At 36.2% G+C, this 20,062-nt stretch overlaps 1 protein-coding gene across 1 annotated transcript in view; it reads right to left on the bottom strand.

Moving 5' to 3' along the window:
* Positions 1 to 14,017, bottom strand: part of BRDT (bromodomain testis associated) — a 41,822-nt gene extending 27,805 nt beyond the window's left edge. Inside the window, exons 1-11 of the mRNA XM_005678134.2 lie at positions 13,823 to 14,017; positions 12,791 to 12,928; positions 11,292 to 11,406; positions 7,434 to 7,603; positions 6,256 to 6,609; positions 3,312 to 3,440; positions 2,289 to 2,477; positions 1,504 to 1,676; positions 1,138 to 1,427; positions 937 to 1,050; positions 362 to 505 (exon numbers count right to left, since the gene is read on the bottom strand). Coding sequence (XP_005678191.2) covers positions 362 to 505; positions 937 to 1,050; positions 1,138 to 1,427; positions 1,504 to 1,676; positions 2,289 to 2,477; positions 3,312 to 3,440; positions 6,256 to 6,609; positions 7,434 to 7,603; positions 11,292 to 11,406; positions 12,791 to 12,928; positions 13,823 to 14,011 — 2,005 coding nt within the window. The 5' untranslated portion in view covers positions 14,012 to 14,017. The remainder of the gene's footprint in view (positions 1 to 361; positions 506 to 936; positions 1,051 to 1,137; positions 1,428 to 1,503; positions 1,677 to 2,288; positions 2,478 to 3,311; positions 3,441 to 6,255; positions 6,610 to 7,433; positions 7,604 to 11,291; positions 11,407 to 12,790; positions 12,929 to 13,822) is intronic.

Raw genomic sequence — 20,062 nt, 5'->3', positions numbered from 1 at the left:
TATAGCAAAATAAAAGATGTCCTCAAATAATATTTTATTAAAAGAAGATCAGCATTTTATTTTTTGATATTTTTGGTATTAAGATCTGAATTATATATTGATATTATCCCACCTTTAGTAAATTATTTTCAACAGTACAAGCCTATTTGCAATATTACAAGCCTGTAGGTCACATATGTATAATAAGAAGTTTCACTTTACACAGTATCTCTTTTAAGAAAAAGTTGTAAGACTGTCAACATGCAATTAAATAATTGTGGCATCCCACCATAGATTCTGGGTTAAGTAACAAACATTTTTTCACACTATAAGTCTCAATATTACAAGAGAAATATTTTCCCACAAGCAGAAGTAAGCTAACCTGATTCGGAATCACTGCTGTCTGAAGAACTTGAATCACTGCTACTACTTTCAGACTCTGATGAACTACTGCTGCTGCTACTGCTGCTACTTTCACTCAGTCGGGAACCACTTCCAATGGCCTTGGATGACTCAGTTTTCTCAGCTACAAAAGAAGACAAGACATTAAAAATGGCAGATATTAAATTGTCACAGGAACATTTTAAAAACTGCTACGTGGACTTTCCTGGTGGTCCAATGGTTAAGAATTCACCTGCCAATGCAGGGGACACAGGTTTAATCCCTGGTTCCAGAAAATTCCATATGCTGCGGGGTGACTAAAGTCTGTGTACTACAACTGTGTACTGAGCCTGAGCTCTAGAGCCAATGAGCCACAACTACTGAAGCCTGCGTGCCTAGAGCCTGTGCTCCACAACAGCAGAAGCCACTGCAATAAGAGCCCCATGCACCACAACTAGAAGAGCAGCTCTAGCTTGCTGCAACTAGAGAAAGCCCATGCACAGCAACTAAGACCCAGTGAAGCCAAAAATAAATAAGTAAATTAAAAAACCAAACAAGCAAAAAACAGATACCTACGTTTCGTTTGACGTTTTCTAGAATTTAACTGATTATTGACATCCAGTAACCGCTTTTCCAATTCTAGTTTTTTCTCTGAATGAAGTTCTTCTCTTGACTTCATTGTTCTCTTACCTATGTGATTTAGAAGGAAAAAAAAAAAGTGAGTACAACCAAAAGAGTGAGTACAACACAAATACTAGACTGCTTCCTAATACATACCATGAGGTTTTAGTGATCTTTTCCTTAGACATCCAGCAACATATTTTTGCAGTTCTCTCAGTGTTGACGATTTCAGTGTTTCAAAGTCTATCTCTATCTCATCAGGGCTGGAATTTCTCAATGAAGGCTCTCTGGATTGTATTATATGAACGACTCGCCCAAGTTTATCTCCAGGGAGTTTGTTTATATCCAAACTCAACTGTCTTTTCTCATCGTAGTTCATAGGTTTTGCATTATCTTCATCTTCAGATTTCATAGTGAAGACCTGTGGTTTCCTCTTCTTTGGCAGACTGTAACAAAAGTTAAATTTAATCAAAAGTATTTCAGAAATGTTATCTTAATAAGGCATCATTTAAAGATACTTACTTGCGCTTGGGTTTTTCCTTTAGTTTCATTTGCTTAAACTTTTTCCTTGGATTTTCATCTCTGTTATCAATCTTTTCTTTTTTCTTTTTCCTTTTAGACTTCTCATTCTTTCTCTTTAGCTTACGAAAAGGTACTTGGGACAGAACCTGTAGCTGTTGATGAACAGCTTCAAGCTAATAAAGGAAAAATGCTTTAAGCATTAATGATTCTAAATAAAGAGAGGAGAAAAAAATGAAGGCACTCAAAAGTCAACAGTATCCTTTATGAAATTCATTTACTTCAGACTGATATTTCATTTCAGAAATTCATTATTTTGAAGGGTGTGTTTCAAAGAATATTATATATTTAACCCATAAACTTAAATATTCATCTAAAAACAGACAAAGAATCATTATTTTTCCAGGTAGTCTTAAGTCTTAAATCACTGATTTTTCAGGATTGAACTCATAGCAGGTTAACATTTTATCATGAAAGGTAACAAATGTTAAATAAAGATCCCACCCATAAACTATCAAGGTTATGTCATATAAATGTTTCAGTAAGAATCAACTCATTGTGGTTAGTAATATAAATAACAGAATTTTAAGATGTATAGATTTTTTAGTAGAAAAAACTATTAAACATTAAGTATATGCCAATAAGTAAAGTCACAGTTGCTAAGCGATCTAGATATAACAGCTTTTAATCTACTTTTAATCTACAAACTGGATTTTATAATAGATCATCAGCAAGCAGCAGCAGCTCATAGAAAGAATATAAAAACTTCTATCAGTAAAGTGAACTACCTGCTCCTGAAGCTTTGCAAGACGCTGAACTCGTTCATCTTCAGAATCACCAGAAGAGTTATCTTCAGAAGAAGGTTCACTACTGCTTTCTCTATCAAGGGTTTTTGTGGTATCTGTTTTGATGTAATATACAGGCATACTCTCAACAGGTTCATCTGGGATCTTTGCAAAATGCACTTCGAAAACATCCTATAATGGAAAATGACACTGTTAAGGGCTCTGCATTTCTGATTTAATGCAGCAAGAACATCTTTTAAGAAAATGCACATTTCAGTGTCACTTTTTTCGGCTGCACTGTGCAACTTGCTGTATCCCAGTTCCCCAGTCAGGACTGAACTCTAGCCCCTGGCAGTGAAAGTGTGGTGGAGTCCTAAACACTGAACTGCCAGGGAATTCCCTCAGTGTCATATGTTGATGAGAACTCTGTTTTCTTTGTGGTAATCATTTCACAGTGTATGCATATACTGAACCATAATCTTATATACCTTAAACTAATGCAGTGTCAATTATACCCCTATAAAAGTGGAGGAAAAAAAAGATTTACCAGAAATATAGTTAAGACCTCATGCTTCCCTGACTACCAATCTTAGCAACTTTTGTGTTTTTCCAGGTAAGACAGATCTTTCAGATTAACTGGGGGACTTCTTTTCAGATCTCCTGCCCTGTGACTGCATCATTCTACTAATTCCCAATGACTCAGCCTCAAAAGTCCTTGAGCCTTCTGTTCAGGCTCATTGAATGGGACACTGACTCCAGTCAACTCTGTCTCAGATATCTACTGTCCTTTCTTCACTAGTATTTCCCCAATGTCTTCTATATATAGGGCAGCTTCATTAAAACATTCACTACTAATGGATACTATACCTCATAAAGCAAACAACCCACCCCCACAATTTTAAAAGTACAAATTATGCTTTACTACTTGGTGGGGGTGAGGGGTATTATTTTTTATCTCTTGAGTTATGAAACATTTTAAGCTATGTTCAGAGGAAACTCACTTTCAGAACGCAAGTAAAAACTCACCTGAAGCATTCTTGCCATTGTAACCACTTCATGGTCTGGAGGGTTGTACTTATAGCAATTCATGAACATTAATCTAACATCTGCAGCAAATTCATATGCATCTTTATATTCCTGGTTATCCATTTTTGCCTAAATTAAAAAATTACAGAATTTTGGGCACCTATATTAAGTGTTTATATTATAAAATAATTCCAACATAGAATAGAATAATAGGTAATACCAAAACCAGATACCCACCATCCAGATTTGACAAAATTAAAACTCTGCTACATGTTTTGTATTTTTAGACTTTGAAAAAGATCCAATGAATTTTGACAAGTAGAGATGAAGCAGGACATTCCAAGTAAAGAAAAGAACAGAAACAAAAATCACAAAAGCAGGGGGAAAATGGAGTGTTTCCAGATAATCTAGGATAGACTAGTTTGATTATAGCAAAACAATGAGTAAATAAACTCCTTAAATCAGCCTTGAACATCTAAATGAAAGGTTTATAATATTAAAATTCTCCTGGGGATGGAAAGACATTAAAAACTGAACAGGAGAAATATCAGGATGGGTTACATTTTTAGGTAGCTGCATATAAAGTGGATAGAACAGTGAGGATGTAGAGTAGCCAGTCAGGCAGTTACTATAAAATGAAAATGATCAGATAAGAAAATCCTATAAACTGCTGGGAAAAATAAGTGTATATTAACATAAAATCTATGAACAAATACAAAAGGCCAATAAACAAATATAGCGTGCCAGACTTTATTTGTAATTTAAAAAACACAAAACTAAACAAGAAGCATAATTTTCTACCACTCAGATCACTGGCAATTTGGAATGATTTCAAAGAACTAAATTAAAGTCACTATCTTCTTATCCCTGGAATTCTTTAATAGCCTCATCACCCAGTCTTCACACTGTTACTAGAGAAGTCATTATAGGAAACAAATATGCGGACATAACCCTCACGTTTAATGCCAGTTCTAGGCCTCTACGATGAGGGCTTTTCATGTTCAAGTCCCAGTTTCCCTCCAGACTCATTTCCTCCTAATCACTTTTTTATATTACATTCATGTTGGCTTAAATATTGTATTCTGGAATTTTTTTTTTTAATTACCTCAGGGCATTCCAAGTTGCTTCCCCTGCCTGAAATGTCCTGTAACTTACTAAGTCCTACTTACCCGTTAAGACAGCTCAGGTTTACCTATTTCAGGTACTGTTTCATGACCTTTCAGTCTGAATTAGCTAAAGTATTAGGGGAAAGTAGAAAAGCGTATTTTGAATTGTCCCATCACTTCATGGGAAATAGATGGGGAAACAGTGGCAGACTTTATTTTTTGGGGCTCCAAAATCACTGCAGATGGTGACTGCAGCCATTAAATTAAAAGAGGCTTACTCCTTGGAAGGAAAGTTATGACCAACCTAGATAGCATATTCAAAAGCAGAGACATTACTTTGCCGACAAACGTCCATCTAGTCAAGGCTATGGTTTTTCCTGTGGTCATGTATGGATGTGAGAGTTGGACTATGAAGAAGGCTGATCGCTGAAGAATTGATGCTTTTGAACTGTGGTGTTGGAAAAGACTCTTGAGAGTCCCTTGGACTGCAAGAAGATCCAACCAGTCCATTCTGAAGGAGATCAGCCCTGGTATTTCTTTGGAAGGAATGATGCTAAAGCTGAAACTCCAGTAGTTTGGCCACTTCATGCGAAGAGTTGACTCATTGGAAAAGACTCTGATGCCGGGAGGGATTGGGGGCAGGAGGAGAAGGGGACGACAGAGGATGAAATGGCTGGATGGCATCACTGACTCGATGGACGTGAGTCTGAGTGAACTCCGGGAGTTGGTGATGGACAGGGAGGCCTGGTGTGCTGCGATTCACAGGGTCGCAAAGAGTCAGACACGACTGAGCGACTGAACTGAATTGAATGGTTAGTTGTTTTTTCAGAACTTAAAAAATGAGCTTCATCTTGAAAGTGCTAATTTCCAATCAAGAAGAATACAATTAAACACACAGTTGGAGAGAGGAAAGAGATTATCTACAAAGGGATGCAAGCAGACTGATAGCAGACTTCCTAACAACAACAATACATGCCAAAAGATACTGTCCTAGTGCTGGGGAAAATAACTAGTTCTAGAATGTCATAGTTAAGGAACCATTCAAGAATAGACAAAGCACAGATACTTTCAGAGAAAAAACTATTAAGAGTTTACTACCTATAAATACTCATGGATGAACCACTAAAGCTTGCACTTCAGCAAAAAGAAAAACCAAGACAGCAAAGAGTAAGAAGCAAGAAATAAGGGTGAGCACAAAAGTTAGTAACATGTTCACAAAAAATGTTGATGATGAAATAAAATAAAACTGTGTTTATTTAATAAAAGAAGAACCAAACTTCCAGATAATAATAAAGAACAGGGAGTACAATGAGTAGTTATTTAGGAAGAACACTGAGATAATGCATCATTTTGAAAATGGTATAGTTCTATTCTTTTAGTAGTTTCCCTAAAATACGAACTAAAATACTAACTAAAAACTAAATTTTTCCAGTAATTTAAAGTTTCCAAATCAGCAATAAAGAAAACTTACCTGGCAGAGAATTGGAAACTACATAAATGCCTTGCCAAAAAACTTTTTTGTATTATAATTATGCAAATTAAAAATATTTTAAATATATAACAATAAAATATCTACAAAGTGAAAGTTTAGGGTACAGAGTTATATTACATTCTATAACTCAAACACTGTGGTAAAATAACCAAGAATGTGCTTGAACTGAAGAAAATAAGAAGACACACTTTAAAATGTTCCCATTATTTAAAAATGTTCCCATCATTTACTTCAGGTGGTATGACTGGTGATTTTTTATCTTTTTCTGAATTTTAAATTTCTCTATGATGACAAGATTACTTTTATAGTCAAGAAAAGAAGTTCCTCTTATTAAGACAGCATTTACCTTGATGGTTCCAAGATCCATTGGGGTTTTCACAATATCATAGTAGTTATGGAGTCCCAAAGCATTAACATCAACAGGATTATAAAAGGGCCATGCATATGACAAGTGTTTCTTTCCAAGCATTTCTTTAAGAATCTCACTACAGTGCCTTAATTGTTCGGTTACTTTAGCATTCTTTACAACTTTATATTGTTGCTGAGAATCCGGCAAAACATTCTTTAGCATATTTTCTTTTATAGGTGGCATTTTCCCTGATTTTTTTTCTGTAAGTGTTGGGGAAGATTCACCACTTGCTTTAACTACTGAAGTTGTAGGAGTTGTTGTATCTGCTTTCCTCTTCACACCCTTTGTAACCTAAAGTGAAACAATTTGAAAACAAGATTATATTTAAGGTGACATTCAGAGCAACAGTTTTCAAACTATGATCATTACCCTTATCAGTTAAAAAAATGAAATGATATTTAGCACCAGGTCATCTATGTTTTTAGGAAAAGTTAATTTTCATTCACAGGTAAAATAAATAGTTCAAATATTTCCTTCCCACATCCCAAAGAATTGTCTGGTCAACTCTGAGACCAATGAAAGGTGGGGAAAAGTCATGGTTATATTAAAAAAAAAAAAAAAAGTTTCTGAATACCTGAAATCAGCTAGGGTACACAATTTTAAAAAGAAAATTGTTAACTCACCAAGTTGTGAACCAATAAAAGTTACACCCCTCACACACCAAAAAGTAGCTAGACAACTGATACTAATACTACAGAGATAATAAATCAGTTCAGATTCTACCTAAGAATCTGGTTTGCACCCCAGGTCTCTGTTTACAAAATGTGTACAGACAAAAAGACTTTTGACTGCTGTATCTCTCTCTGTCTTTAGTTGCTAAGTCGTGTCTGACTCTTGCGACCCCATGGACTATAGCCTGCCAAGCTCCTCTGTCCATGGGATTCTCCAGGCAAGAATACTATAGTGGGTTGCCATTTCCTTCTCCAGGGGATCTTCCCGACCCAGGGATTGAACCCAGGTCTCCCTGCACTGCAGACAGATTCTTTACCAAATGAACTATGAGGGAAGTCCAACTGCTATATGCTTAAGACCAATTTTTCTATAAACTTCAAAAAATGGTATAGATCACAAAAAAAAACTTACGCTGAAACATTTTAAAGTGAAAGTAAACTTACCTGGGTGACTGTTTGTGAGACAGTGTTGAGTGGAGCACCTTGTGCCAGGTTTGAAGGAGAAACAGATATTTCAGGAAATACAGAAGGAATTACTTGCTGTGTAAGCAGTTTTCCCAGCGCTTTGGGGGACTGTTTTCCTTTAATAGAAACTGTCATATTCTGTTGAGTACCTAGTAAAATGTGAACAAGAGCCAGTATCTGAGTAAGACATAAAGCAATTTTTCTCTTAGCATCCTACGTTAATACATTTAGTTCAACTTTTGTGATTTTAGCTTTACGTAGCTGTAAACCTGAGCAAAAATTTCAGACACACTGGAGACAACTACATGGTACTGTGTGAGGTCTTCAGAATGCTCTGCATGTTAGTCCATCACTGGCTGACACAGAACGGATGTGAACATGATTCTCTCATCAAAGGAATATCTGTACATGTTTTGTTGTCCTGTATGTTCCCAAAGAGTGCTAACTGGAGACATCTGGATCACATTGCTCTGAAATCTATTACAATCAGTACCCAGGATCCACAGGTTCCGCACATGCGGATTCAAGCCTCCTTGGATACAATGCTCAGATGCAACCCATGGATATGAAGGACCACTGTACTACGCCATTTTATATAAAGAACCCAAACATCCAAAGATTTTGGTATCCACGGAGGGGTCCTGGAACCTGTCCCTCATGATTTCGAGGCATGACTATATTTCAAACGCCCATCCTTCCATCAGGATTAACTCTATTCTTCTAATTGCTCAGGTCAGAAACACTGGAGTCATCTGTGACTCCACTCTCTTTCTCAAACCCCATTTCCAATCCATCAGCAAACTTTTGCTCTATCTTCTTATCCAGAATTCAAGTATTACAGGTGGTAATAACCCTGCATTACTGCACTAGCATCCTAAGAGGCCTTCTTTCCTTCTGCTTTTTACATCTTGTATTCTATTCTCAAAAATAACAATCAAATTCAAATAAGATTGAGACACTTCTGCTCAATGCCCACTGGTTTCTAACTTTTCCTCCAACTAAAAGCTAAAGTCCTCACAATGGTTTCTCAGGACCCCATAAGACCTCTCTACCCTTTTCCCCATATGTCTGCTCTCCTTCCAACCTCTTTTTCCTATCATCCTACCCGCTTCACTTATTTCACTCCGGACTACTGGCCTGCTGTCCTCAAGTTTGGTAAGCATAAGCAGACTATTTGTTCCACCGGTCAGGAGACAGCCTTATGGTTCACTTCAACATTTCCTTCAGGCTTTACTCAAATTCTCAAATATGACCTTCCCTTCTCCAGCCAACCTATATAAAACAACCCCCTTTCTCTATTCCACCAGTCGCTAGTTCACTTTTTTCCATGCTATTATCATATTTGACATACAATATATAAGAATCTCTAACTCCCCAAATCCTATAAATCTAGGAGTTAATAGAACACAGATGGAATTTAGGAAAAGTATACCTAATACCAAGCCCTGAAAAATACCTCAATAGAGATTGATAAGGCCAAGAGGACTACAGAATGGAAAGCAAACCCACAGAACTAATATATACCAAGAAACAAAGGCATTTCAAGAGACAGTAGCCTTCTAAAGCAAACACTGACAAATGAGAATAGAAAAATATTACTTAAATTTCACAACATAAAGACTACTGATAAGAACCTTTTTAGTGATGTATGTAGTATGGCTAGAACCTATACTGAAGTGTGTTCATGAGTATGTAAGAAGAAAACAAAAAAACAGGAAGGATACAGGGAAAAGGTGAGTTTTAAAGATAAAATACTAGAGCATATTTATAGCATAATAAAACTAACCTGATAGAGCATGAAAGATTAATGATGCATGAAACAGGATAACCAAAGCAATAAAATCCTTAAGAAAGTAAGGAGGGAAGCAAGATTCAGATCATAAATGAAGGCAATGGCCCAAAGTAACAAAAGAGAAAAGGATTGTGCTACAGGAGTTTGCCCTAGTTGACCCCTCTGTCTGGAATGTTCTTTGAACCTATCATGTATGTATCTCTTTCACTACTAAAATGTAAACTCTAATACAGAATAGTGTTTTGGTACATAAGAAGTACCTAAATATCTGTTCAATCAATAAATCAACACCAATTCAATTATGGCAAAGTTTTTTCTTTGCCATAAAGTATCAACATGTAATCACATTATTTAGACTAGCTACCATCATATGGCAGTTTACCTACCAACATGCATTAAAAAAAAATAACATGACTTAAGCAATAGAGAGCTTCTACTGAAAGTCACTTGGAAATCTACACCTTCCCAAACCTGAGTTCTATCACCTCTAAAGCCTTCTGCAGCTTTTCCAGTGCAAGTCAATTTCTCACTCGAACCACAGCACATGCTATGTCTAATTTTACCTGATGGTTTTTCTAATGCACTGCCTTATTATTTTAAGAAGTTTTATAATGCTTAGGCTTATTCTGTAAGACTTAAGATCAATCTTCAAAAAGAAGAATAAAATAATAAGTTATTAATCAGTAAGTATCTATCTCACAGGATGGACCAAAGTAAGCTATAAGTTATGATCCACCCTAAAGATCTATTAACAACTAGGAAAAAAGTATATCATACTATCAATAAAACAACCGCAACCGTCCTCTGAAGTGAAACAAGTTTCCTATGTCCCAGTCACTTAACATATACTTTACAAATATTTATAAAAATGAAAACTAAATCATTTCCAGATATCATAGATGAAGAAACATGGAATGATTACAGAACTTAACCAAGATTTATAGTTTCAGTGACCCAAAGATAAACCAACATTTGAACTGTGACAATCTTGGTTTACCTCTTTCAATAACCTTTCTGAACACTTAAGATTAATTTTATAACTTCTTATTTAAATATTATGATATTAGCTGTAAAACATTTCCCATTAAAGTTAAAAAAATTTTTTATGTGAATCACTTTTAAATCTTTATTGAATTTGTTATAATATTGCTTCTGTTTTATGTTATTTTGGGCACAAGACATGTGAGATCCTAGCTCCCCATTTAGGGATCAAACCTGTACCTGCTGCACTGGAAAGCAAAGTCTTAACCACTGGACCACCAGGGAAATTCCCCTCCCTCCTAGAGTTTTGAGTTAAGAATTAGAAAATGAGAATTTTCAAACCCAACAGCAACTTTTCATTCTTAGCTCGGGGATCTTTTGGTACAGAAATTATTGGCAATTTTGGCCCTCTTAATTAATACAACACAGATACATGATCCACTGAAACAGCAATTGCAACTAGGATTTATTTGGTGCCCACAATGTGAACGGCATAGGGTTTCCCAGTAAAGCTCACCTGCCAATGCAGCAGATGTGGGTTCAATCTTTGCGTCAGGAAGATCCCCTGGAGAAGAAAAAGGCAACCCACTCTACTGCTCTTGCCTGGGAAATCCCATGGACAAAGAAGCCTAGCAACTAACCAACAACAATAACAATGTGAATGGCACTATTCTATAGGAAACCTGGCTGCAAGGCCATAATCTATGTAATCCTAATCTCGTATGACAGTCATTATGACAGCCATCTTTGTGCTCAAGGTTCAGATTGTTTAAAGGGACATTTTATACCAATATAAGGGGATGTAAAAGGACTTCTAGATGTCTATCTCCTTTCAGGGATTTATTTACTTTTGGCAGCACTGCATTGCTTGCAAGATCTTAGTTCTCCCACCAGGGATCAAACTCATTCCTCTGGCAGTGAGAGCACCAAATCCTAACCACTGGACCAGGGAATTCCCAGGGATTTACTATTTAGTTCCAGTCATTATACTTATACACACACACACAAGCATTCAAATATATATGACAGAGAAAGAAAGAGAACATAAACTTTTTCTTGCTTACCTTTCTTTATTCTTTCCTTACCACCCACAACTTGTTCTTCTTGTGGCATCTGAGATAATTTCTGCCTGAACAGCTTTTCTAGAGCTTGAGCCATAAGAACAATGTCATCTCCAGGCTAGAAAATACACAAAATGCAATGTAAGTTTACACAGTATGGCCACTGTATCAAATTTGATAGTACTCTTAGCCAGTATTTACTAAACAGTATTTATTGCTTCTAAATTAAGTTTAGAAAACAGTACAGCGGCTCACGCTTAAAATTCTATCATCCTACCCCTTTAACTTCTAAAAAGGACTGGGGATGCCTTTCTGAGCACTAGAGGGTTATAATCCAACCAATCTTACTTATACACAAAAGTATTAATTTCCACCTTACAAATACATTACAAACAAAACATATTCATGGCTGTGGAAAGTACCTCATGGTTTGACTTGATGTGATTCAATTTTCAATTAACTAAGCAATAAAGTGACACTGTAGAACTAAGTTTTTAAATCTTAACTATCTGCTTAGAAGTCTTCAACTTGCTTTACTTGACTACTGAGAAAAAAGTAAATTACAAAGCAAAAGCCTAAAGTGGAGACACATTTCTAAGTTAGCTATTAACAGTTAAGGAAAATTACTGAACTTTCTTTTAAAAAATTAAATGTAAGTGGACTCTTTAGAATTGTTAAAATGAATTTACCAATGGTATTGTCAGAACACTATTAGTTATGATTTTTTTAAAAATTCATACTGACTATAGTCTTAAATCTATTACATATAAGGTGGCACTGATGATTACCTTGGAAACTAAACCAACATTTTTTTTTTCAAACCAACATTTCTATTACATTTCAGTGTCACTAGTGATTCTGAATAAATGAGATATAAATTAAAAATTTCTAGATATGATAGGACCATTTGAAAAAGATGCTGTACTCAGGGAAACAGGAATCCTATATGGAGGAAAACTGAATACACAAATCCAATTTTATGGATGAAAATAAAAGTGAAGATTCAGCTCACAATGTCCACATATATTATCATACAGGCTAGCACATTAACACAAATACAAATACTACTGCTGGGAGAAAACAGAACATGTCTGAAGTTTAAGTTAATTTGTATGAATTTTAGAAGTACATCATTCATTTGGCTTCTTAGGTTATAGCTAGCAATCCATACCATAAAAATTTAACTAAGTTTAGTGTATAATAAGATTTATCATTCATCTTATAACTAAAATGGCAGAAATGCAGATGAGAACATTTTGAAATAACGCTTTACTCACAGATTAAAAACATAATAAGCCATTACAGCTATTCAGACAAAATTATAGCAAAATGGACAAATACTGCTACATGAAAATTAGAAAATCAAGTAAAAAACAGTATTTTGACAAATATGTAATGTACCCCAAATCAAGACTTGAAATTTGAAATCAACACACTTATTTATATACATCTCCTCTATGTAAGAGCAAAGAATTAGCATGTATGGCATAAGGCTTACAGACCTTGTTGTATAAATAACAATTTGAGAACATTGTATTGAAATCTTCTATACATTCCGAAGCTTTCACATAATATTTATGTTCCAAGCGCTTCTTGATTGTATTTAAATCCATTGGGTTTTTTATAATGGTATAATAATCCTATGGTATAAGAAGAAATTCTAAATGTTAGTTGTAAGAATGAATTCACAACAATTGGTACATAAAGAATTTTAAGAAACTATACACCTGTAATTAGAGACAGAAATTGATTACCTTTAAAAGCCATAATATGGAAATAAAACCTTTTGTGATTAGAAACAAAGTCGATTACCATGACATTTTTCTTCAGAGAGAAGAAAATCAAAAGCCAATAACAAAATAGAATGCATAACAAAATAATAAAAGAGTAGAACCATCCTGGAAAATAACAAGTAAACGGCATGAAGAAAAAGAAACTAGGATTTATGAGTACAATCTCGGCTCCACAGTTTACTAGTTATATTACAAATTCTTAAGCATTCTACTATCAGATGGCTAAACGGTGGTGCTAGTGGTAAAGCATCTGCCTCCCAATGCAGGAGATCTGAGTTTGAACCCTGGCTTGGAAAGATCCCCTGGAGGAGGGCATGGTAACTCACTCCAGTATTCTTGCCTAGAAAATCCCATAGATAGGGGAACCTGGCAGGCTACAGTCCATAGGGTCCCAAAGAGTTGGACACAACTAAAGCGACTTAGCATGCACAAAAATTTCTAATATAAGACCTAAAGTTGAATTCTGTGTGTGAAGGGGACATTTAAGACAACCTTACGTCAAAAATCAAGAACATATGCTATAAACAAGAAACCATATACTTATAATTTACCAGAAATTGCTAAAATGAGAATTTCAATCCTCAGAAAAATAAGTTTTTTTGCTAAGGAAAAAATATTCATTGGGATATTCTTTAGTGGTGCCGAATAATTTATTAAATATATTTCATAATATTAGTCTGTCAGTGGACATTTACAGGGCTTTATTTGTTTTAAACAAACATAATTATAAGACACACTCACAGGCAACTTTAGTTTGACAGCATCCACAGGCTGCTGAAAAGGCCAGGAGAAACTATGCTTCCACAAAGCCTTCAGGACAACTTTCTGTAGATACTGCAGCTGATTCGTCAATCGCCCATTTTTCTTAGTATTTATACACTCTGGTGGTGGAGGGTTAACAATAGCTGTTTGTCGACTTGGCAGAGACATTCTCAACTGCTTCAAATCCTTATATTCTAGTGTTGTCTACAGGTACATATCCTGTTAAAAACAAAACAAAACAGAACAACAACAAAAACTGAGTTATTTTCAAAGCACCTTTAAAATGGTTTCTATCGGAACAGAAAAGTTTCCTTCAAAAGTAGATTTCATATTTTAAAGCATATCATGATTAGGACAGCAAGAGAAAAAAAAACACAAATTATTCAATTTGAAAAACAAACACGAACCTTTTTCTATATAAGTACTAAAAGTTGTTTCATTATGTATGCCTTCGTTTTGGGTGATTTAAGTTACTCCAATGTTTTACAGTAATTTCTTTCTGCCTTTCTTAAACACAAATTGAGGTCTTAGCAGGAAAAGTCTATAAATTCCTGGTTTAAAAAAAAAAAGAAGTAATAGGGAATGTTAAAGGTAATGTGAGTATACAGTTTATTCTACAACTATTAATTAGTGAAGGGAGAAAGGCAAAGGAATTTTTCTGGCTAATTTAAAGTGATTTATTTTAAAAGTGAAATATTAGGAAGAAAAATGACTAATGTTAAAATGTACTGTTCAGTGCATATTACTAAAACTAACAAAGAATAGTTTAGAGTTTCATAAATATTTCAGAGAGATGGTATGTAACATCCCAAGTGACCAAGTGACCAAGTGAAGTAGCTCAGTCATGTCTGACTCTTTGCGACCCCATGGACAGTATCCTGCATCAAGCTCCTCCATCCATGGGATTTTCTAGGCAAGAGTACTGGAGTGGGTTGCCGTTTCCTTCTCCAGGGAATCTTCCCAACCCAGGAATCGAACCCAGGTCTCCCGCATTGTAGACAGACGCTTTACCGTCTGAACCACCAGGCAAGTCCCATGTAACATCCCTAGACAACATTATTACTTTAAGGATAAAAGAGCAAAGGTACTACCAAGTGTATCAGCAAAATGAAAAGTATGATAATTAAATAAATTGTCCATTTTCAGAGATCAGAGTTAACATTTAGCCAGTATATGCACAAACACACACACATATTGCATTAAAGCAGTGTTTTCAACTCTTGCTGTACAATTGTGGCAAAATACATACAGTATAAATTTACTATCTTAACTCCTTTTAAGCATACTGTTCAAAAGCATTAAGTATTTTCATATTTTTGAGCAACTTATCTCATCTTGTTTATCAGAACTTGTGTATCTCACAAAACTGAAATTCCATACTATACACATTAAACAATTCCTAAATCTCCCCTCTCTCCAGCTCCTGGCAACCACTGTTTAACTTTCTGTTTCTACGAATGTCACTACTCTAGTAATCTTATATAAGTACAATCTCATATAAGTACAATCAAACAGTACTTGTACAATGTAAGTATTTGTACAATATAAGTACAATCACACAGTATTTGTCTTTTTGTGACTTGCTTATGGTGGCTCAGCTGGTAAAGAATCCGGCTGTAATGCAGGAGACCTGGGTTCGATCCCTGGGTTGGGAAGATTCCCTGGAGAAGGGAAAGGGTACCCACTCCAGCATTCTGGCCTGGAGAATTTCACGGACTGTATAGTCCATGGGGTTGCAAAAAGTTGGACACGAGTGAGTGACTTTCACTTCACTATCTATCTTAGCATAAGGTCTGAGGTTCATCCGTATTGTAGCATGTGTAAGAATTTCCTTCATCTTAATATCCCATTGTATGTATACACGTTTTGTTTCTCCATTCATTCACTGACAGACACTTGAGTAGTTTCCACCTTCTGGTTATTATGAATAGTGCTGCTACAAAAAAAAAAATATATGGGTTTCCCAGGTGGCTCACTGGTAAAGAATCCACCTGCCAATGCAGGAGATGCAGGTTCAGTCCTTGGGTCAGGAAGATCCCCTGGAGAAGGAAATGGCAACCCACTCCAGTATTCTTGCCTGGGAAATCCCATGGACAGAGAAGCCCGGTGAGCCCATGGGGTCACAAAAAGAGTTGGACATGACTTAGTGACTAAACAACAAATAAATACCTTTTCAAGGCCCTGCTTTCAATTCATAGGGGTATATCCCCACAAGTGCAGATGTGGAATTGCTAGATCGTATGGAAATTTTTAATTTTTTGAGGAATCTCATACTGTTTTCTACAGCAGCAGCATTGTTTTACATTCCTACCATTTAAGGGTTCCAATTTCTCCACATCCTCACATGTGCTATTTTCTGTTCTTTTGATTAATAGCAGCCATTGTAATGGGTGTGAGGCACTGTGGATCATTTAAAAAAATACCAATGCCCTTCTGAGATAGCCCACCCACTGTCTGTGGAGTGTATTTCTCCCAAGGTCATCTTGCCTTTTCAGAGAATCACTGTCTACAGAATGTGTATCTAAATAAACCCACTTCTAGGTCCCAAACCCTGGAGATATGGCTTGAGAATCAGTTTTCTTTTTTAAGTTCCCTGGACATTCTGATGTATAGTTAAGATTAAGAACCACTACTGGGGCTTCCCTGGTAGCTCCACTGATAAAGAATCCATCTGCAATGCAGGATACCCCAGTTTGATTCCTGAGTCAGGAAGATCCCCTGGAGAAGGGATAGGCTACTCACTCAAGTATTCTAGGGGTTCCCTGGTGGCTCAGACAGTAAAGAATCTGCCTGCAATGAGGGAGACCTGGGTTTGATCCCTGGGTTGGGAAGTTTCCCTGGAGGAGGGCACAGCAACCCACTTCAGTGTTCTTGCCTGGAGAATCCCCATGGACAGAAGAGCATGGCAGGCTATAGTCCATGGGGTCACAAAGAGTCGGACACAACTGAGCCACTAAGCAAAAGAACCACTACATTAAAATGAATTAACTTGGAGATGATTATCAGTCTTACAATTTTATCTCATCATTTCACTTTTCTCATCTTATACAAATATGCACTAGAACTCAATAAAAAGTCATTGAGAAGAAAGAAGGTGCTATTTCAGTGTTGCAACTGAAACTGGCTCTTATCCTGGCTTTGCAATTATTTAAAGGTAGCCTACCTTTTCCAAATATAGCCTACCTATATCCAAATCACTGCATCCTCCTCCTCCACAGATAACCACTAGGATGACTTCTATCCCCATACATTAAATTGTGACTGTTTTTTTGAATTTTACATAAATATAGTATTGTTTTGGAGAAGGCAATGGCACCCCATTCCAGTACTTTTGCCTGGAAAATCCCATGGACAGAGGAGCCTGGTGGGCTGTAGTCCACGTGGTCGCTAAGAGTTGGACACGACTGAGCGACTTCACTTTTACTCTTCACTTTCATGCACTGGAGAAAGAAATGGCAACCCACTCCAGCGTTCTTGCCTGGAGAATCCCAGGGATGGGGGAGCCTGGTGGGCTGCTGTCTATGGGGTCGCACAGAGTCAGACACAACTGAAGCGACTTAGCAGCATAGTATTGTTTACTATGTGTTACACTGTGTCTGTCTTTTTTACCAATATTGTTTTTGAGATTTATCTATGTTTTTGCCTGTGTATTCTATTGAAAAATCATATCAAAATTTATCCATTCCTATTGGGACTTTTAGGTTTTCCAATATTTAACTATGACAAATAATGCCATGAAATCCTTTAGTGTACATGTACATGCCTTATGTTAGGTATAAACCCAGAAGGGTTTAACAAAGGGTATAAACCCTTTGTTGGGACAAAGGTTATGTATATGTTCAACCTTAGTAGATATCACCAGTTTTCCAAAATGTACCAATTTATATACACAACAATAGTCTAAAAATTCCAGTTATTCCATATCTTTGTATTTGGTATTATGGACAGCTCGCATTTTAGCTATTCTGGTGGGTGTAAGATGGCATCTCACTGTGATTTTGATTTTATCTCTCTTATTTCTCTGATGATCCCTCCTCTAAAACACATCTCAAATTCTCACTTCTTCCACCACTATGACCCTAGCCCCAGTGATCATCCTTTAACAAAGACTAACACCATCACCGCCAGACTGAGCTGAAACCTTCCAAGGTCTGGTTCATTGTTCCTTCCACCTCCTTTCCTACTCTCCCAGCTCAATCACTTCACACCAGCCATCCTCTTTTTTCAGTTCTTTGCATCAAGCCAGTTCTGGTCTCTGGGCCTTTACACTCTGCTTGAAATGCTCTTCTAGATCCTATTCAAAACTGTCAACTCCTTAGAGTGACTTTTCCTTCACATTTTCATTTTAAATAGGCATACTTAACTAGCTTCTCCCCAGTTCTAATTTATCAGCTAATACCCTCTTCACTACTATTATTTTTACCTACTTGTCACTGTCAGTCTTCCAATCCAACCCTCCCCCTAATCCCCAAAATGTAAATACTGTTTCAGCTTATGGACCTTGTTTGCATTGATTCAATGCATAAGACAGAGCCCACATACGCTGAATTAAAGTGTTCAGGTTGAATTTTATGTTAGAGATAGACCAGATGTGACTTGTTTATATGGGGAGAAGTGGGGAGAGAAATCAAGAATGTTTTACATCTAAGTTAGTTCCTGCTGTTCAGGAATCTGTCTTCAAAAAATAATAATAATGAATGAATGAATGTATATCAATTATAAAACACCATTTTCAAATTTGTTCCACTCCTCAGAATATCAGCCTCAGGGCTTCTATGGCGGTCCAGTGGCTAAGATTCTGGGCTCCCAATGCAGGGAGCATGAGTCTGTGCCCTGGTCAGGGAACTAAGATCCCACATGCTACAGCTGGGACATGACAGTAAAAAACAAACAAAAAAACACCTCAGCCTCATTATACCCATTTGCAAATGATCTCAGTTTATAAGAAACTTTATTTAAACATTAACCTCTTCGTTTCTTTTATTCCCTAGTCTATTTCCTCTTATTTCATAAGTCCCTCACCTCTCTTCCATAAGGGTCTTCTTTCCCTTTTTCCAGAAACCTATTGTTTCAGTATTTCTTTATTTCCATTATTGTATGTTTCTTTTTAAATTATGTTTATGAAGGTTTTCCTCTACTTAAATAAAGATTATGCAACACATGGTTCTGCTTCCTGCTTTATCGTAAGGTTTCATTTTCTGTGTTTATCTGTTATTAACTTCTGCTGATATCTCTGCCTACAAACATGTTCTAATCAGCATCTTAAAATTGTTTTTCTTAAAAACACCTTTCCACACAAAAATCTGTATGTGGATGTTTATAGTAGCTTTATTCATTTTTACCAAAACTTGGGAGCAATAAAGATGTTCGTCAGCGAGAGAATGGATAAACTGTGAAGCAACAGTCAGACAATGGAATATTACTTAGTGCTAAAAAGATATGATTTATACAGCCACAAAAAGACATAAAGAAATATTAAATACAACAACAACATATGACATTCTGGAAAAGGTAAAACTATGGAGACAGTAAAAACCTCACTGGTTGCCAGGAGGTAGGGATAGAAAAGGATGAAAAAAATGGAGAAGAGAATTTTTACGGTAATGAAGATACTCTGTATGATACGATAATGATGGATACATGCCATTATACATTTGTCCAAATCTTTAGGAAGAATAACACAAAGAGTGAACCCTAATGCAAACAACAGATTTTAAATTACAATGTTGTGTCAACAAAATTGGAAAGTATAGAGATGAACAAAATTGTTCATCTATTGTAACAAATATACCATTTTGTTTCAGGATGCTCCTAACAAGAGACTATGCATGTGTTGGGGCAGGAAATACATGGGAAACCTCTGTACATTTCCATTTTGCTGTGAACCTAAAGCTGCTCTTAAAAAAAAAAAAACCAACCCTTGGGTGTGCAAAAAATTTTGTGAAGGTCAAATATATCCATCCGCTTTCTCCAGCTCTCTTCTGAAATTGCTCTCCCAAGATCACTAAAGTATTTTGAAATATTCCAACTCCCTCACTGGCCTTCCTCAGCTATCTCCTCAGACTCTGTAGTATTTGCAATGGCTAGCAACACTCTTAAAATTGTTCCCTTTAGCACCCAATGCACACATAACTACTCATACCACGTCCTCATATGACCATTTTATTTCAACACTTGTCCACATCTTCTTAATCGTGGTATTTTAATCAGACATCTGTA

Source organism: Capra hircus, chromosome 3, assembly GCF_001704415.2.
Source record: "Capra hircus breed San Clemente chromosome 3, ASM170441v1, whole genome shotgun sequence".
Taxonomy (NCBI): Eukaryota; Metazoa; Chordata; class Mammalia; order Artiodactyla; family Bovidae; genus Capra; species Capra hircus.
The sequence above is the reverse complement of the archived record's forward strand: the minus strand, read 5'-3'. Positions and strand labels throughout refer to the sequence as shown.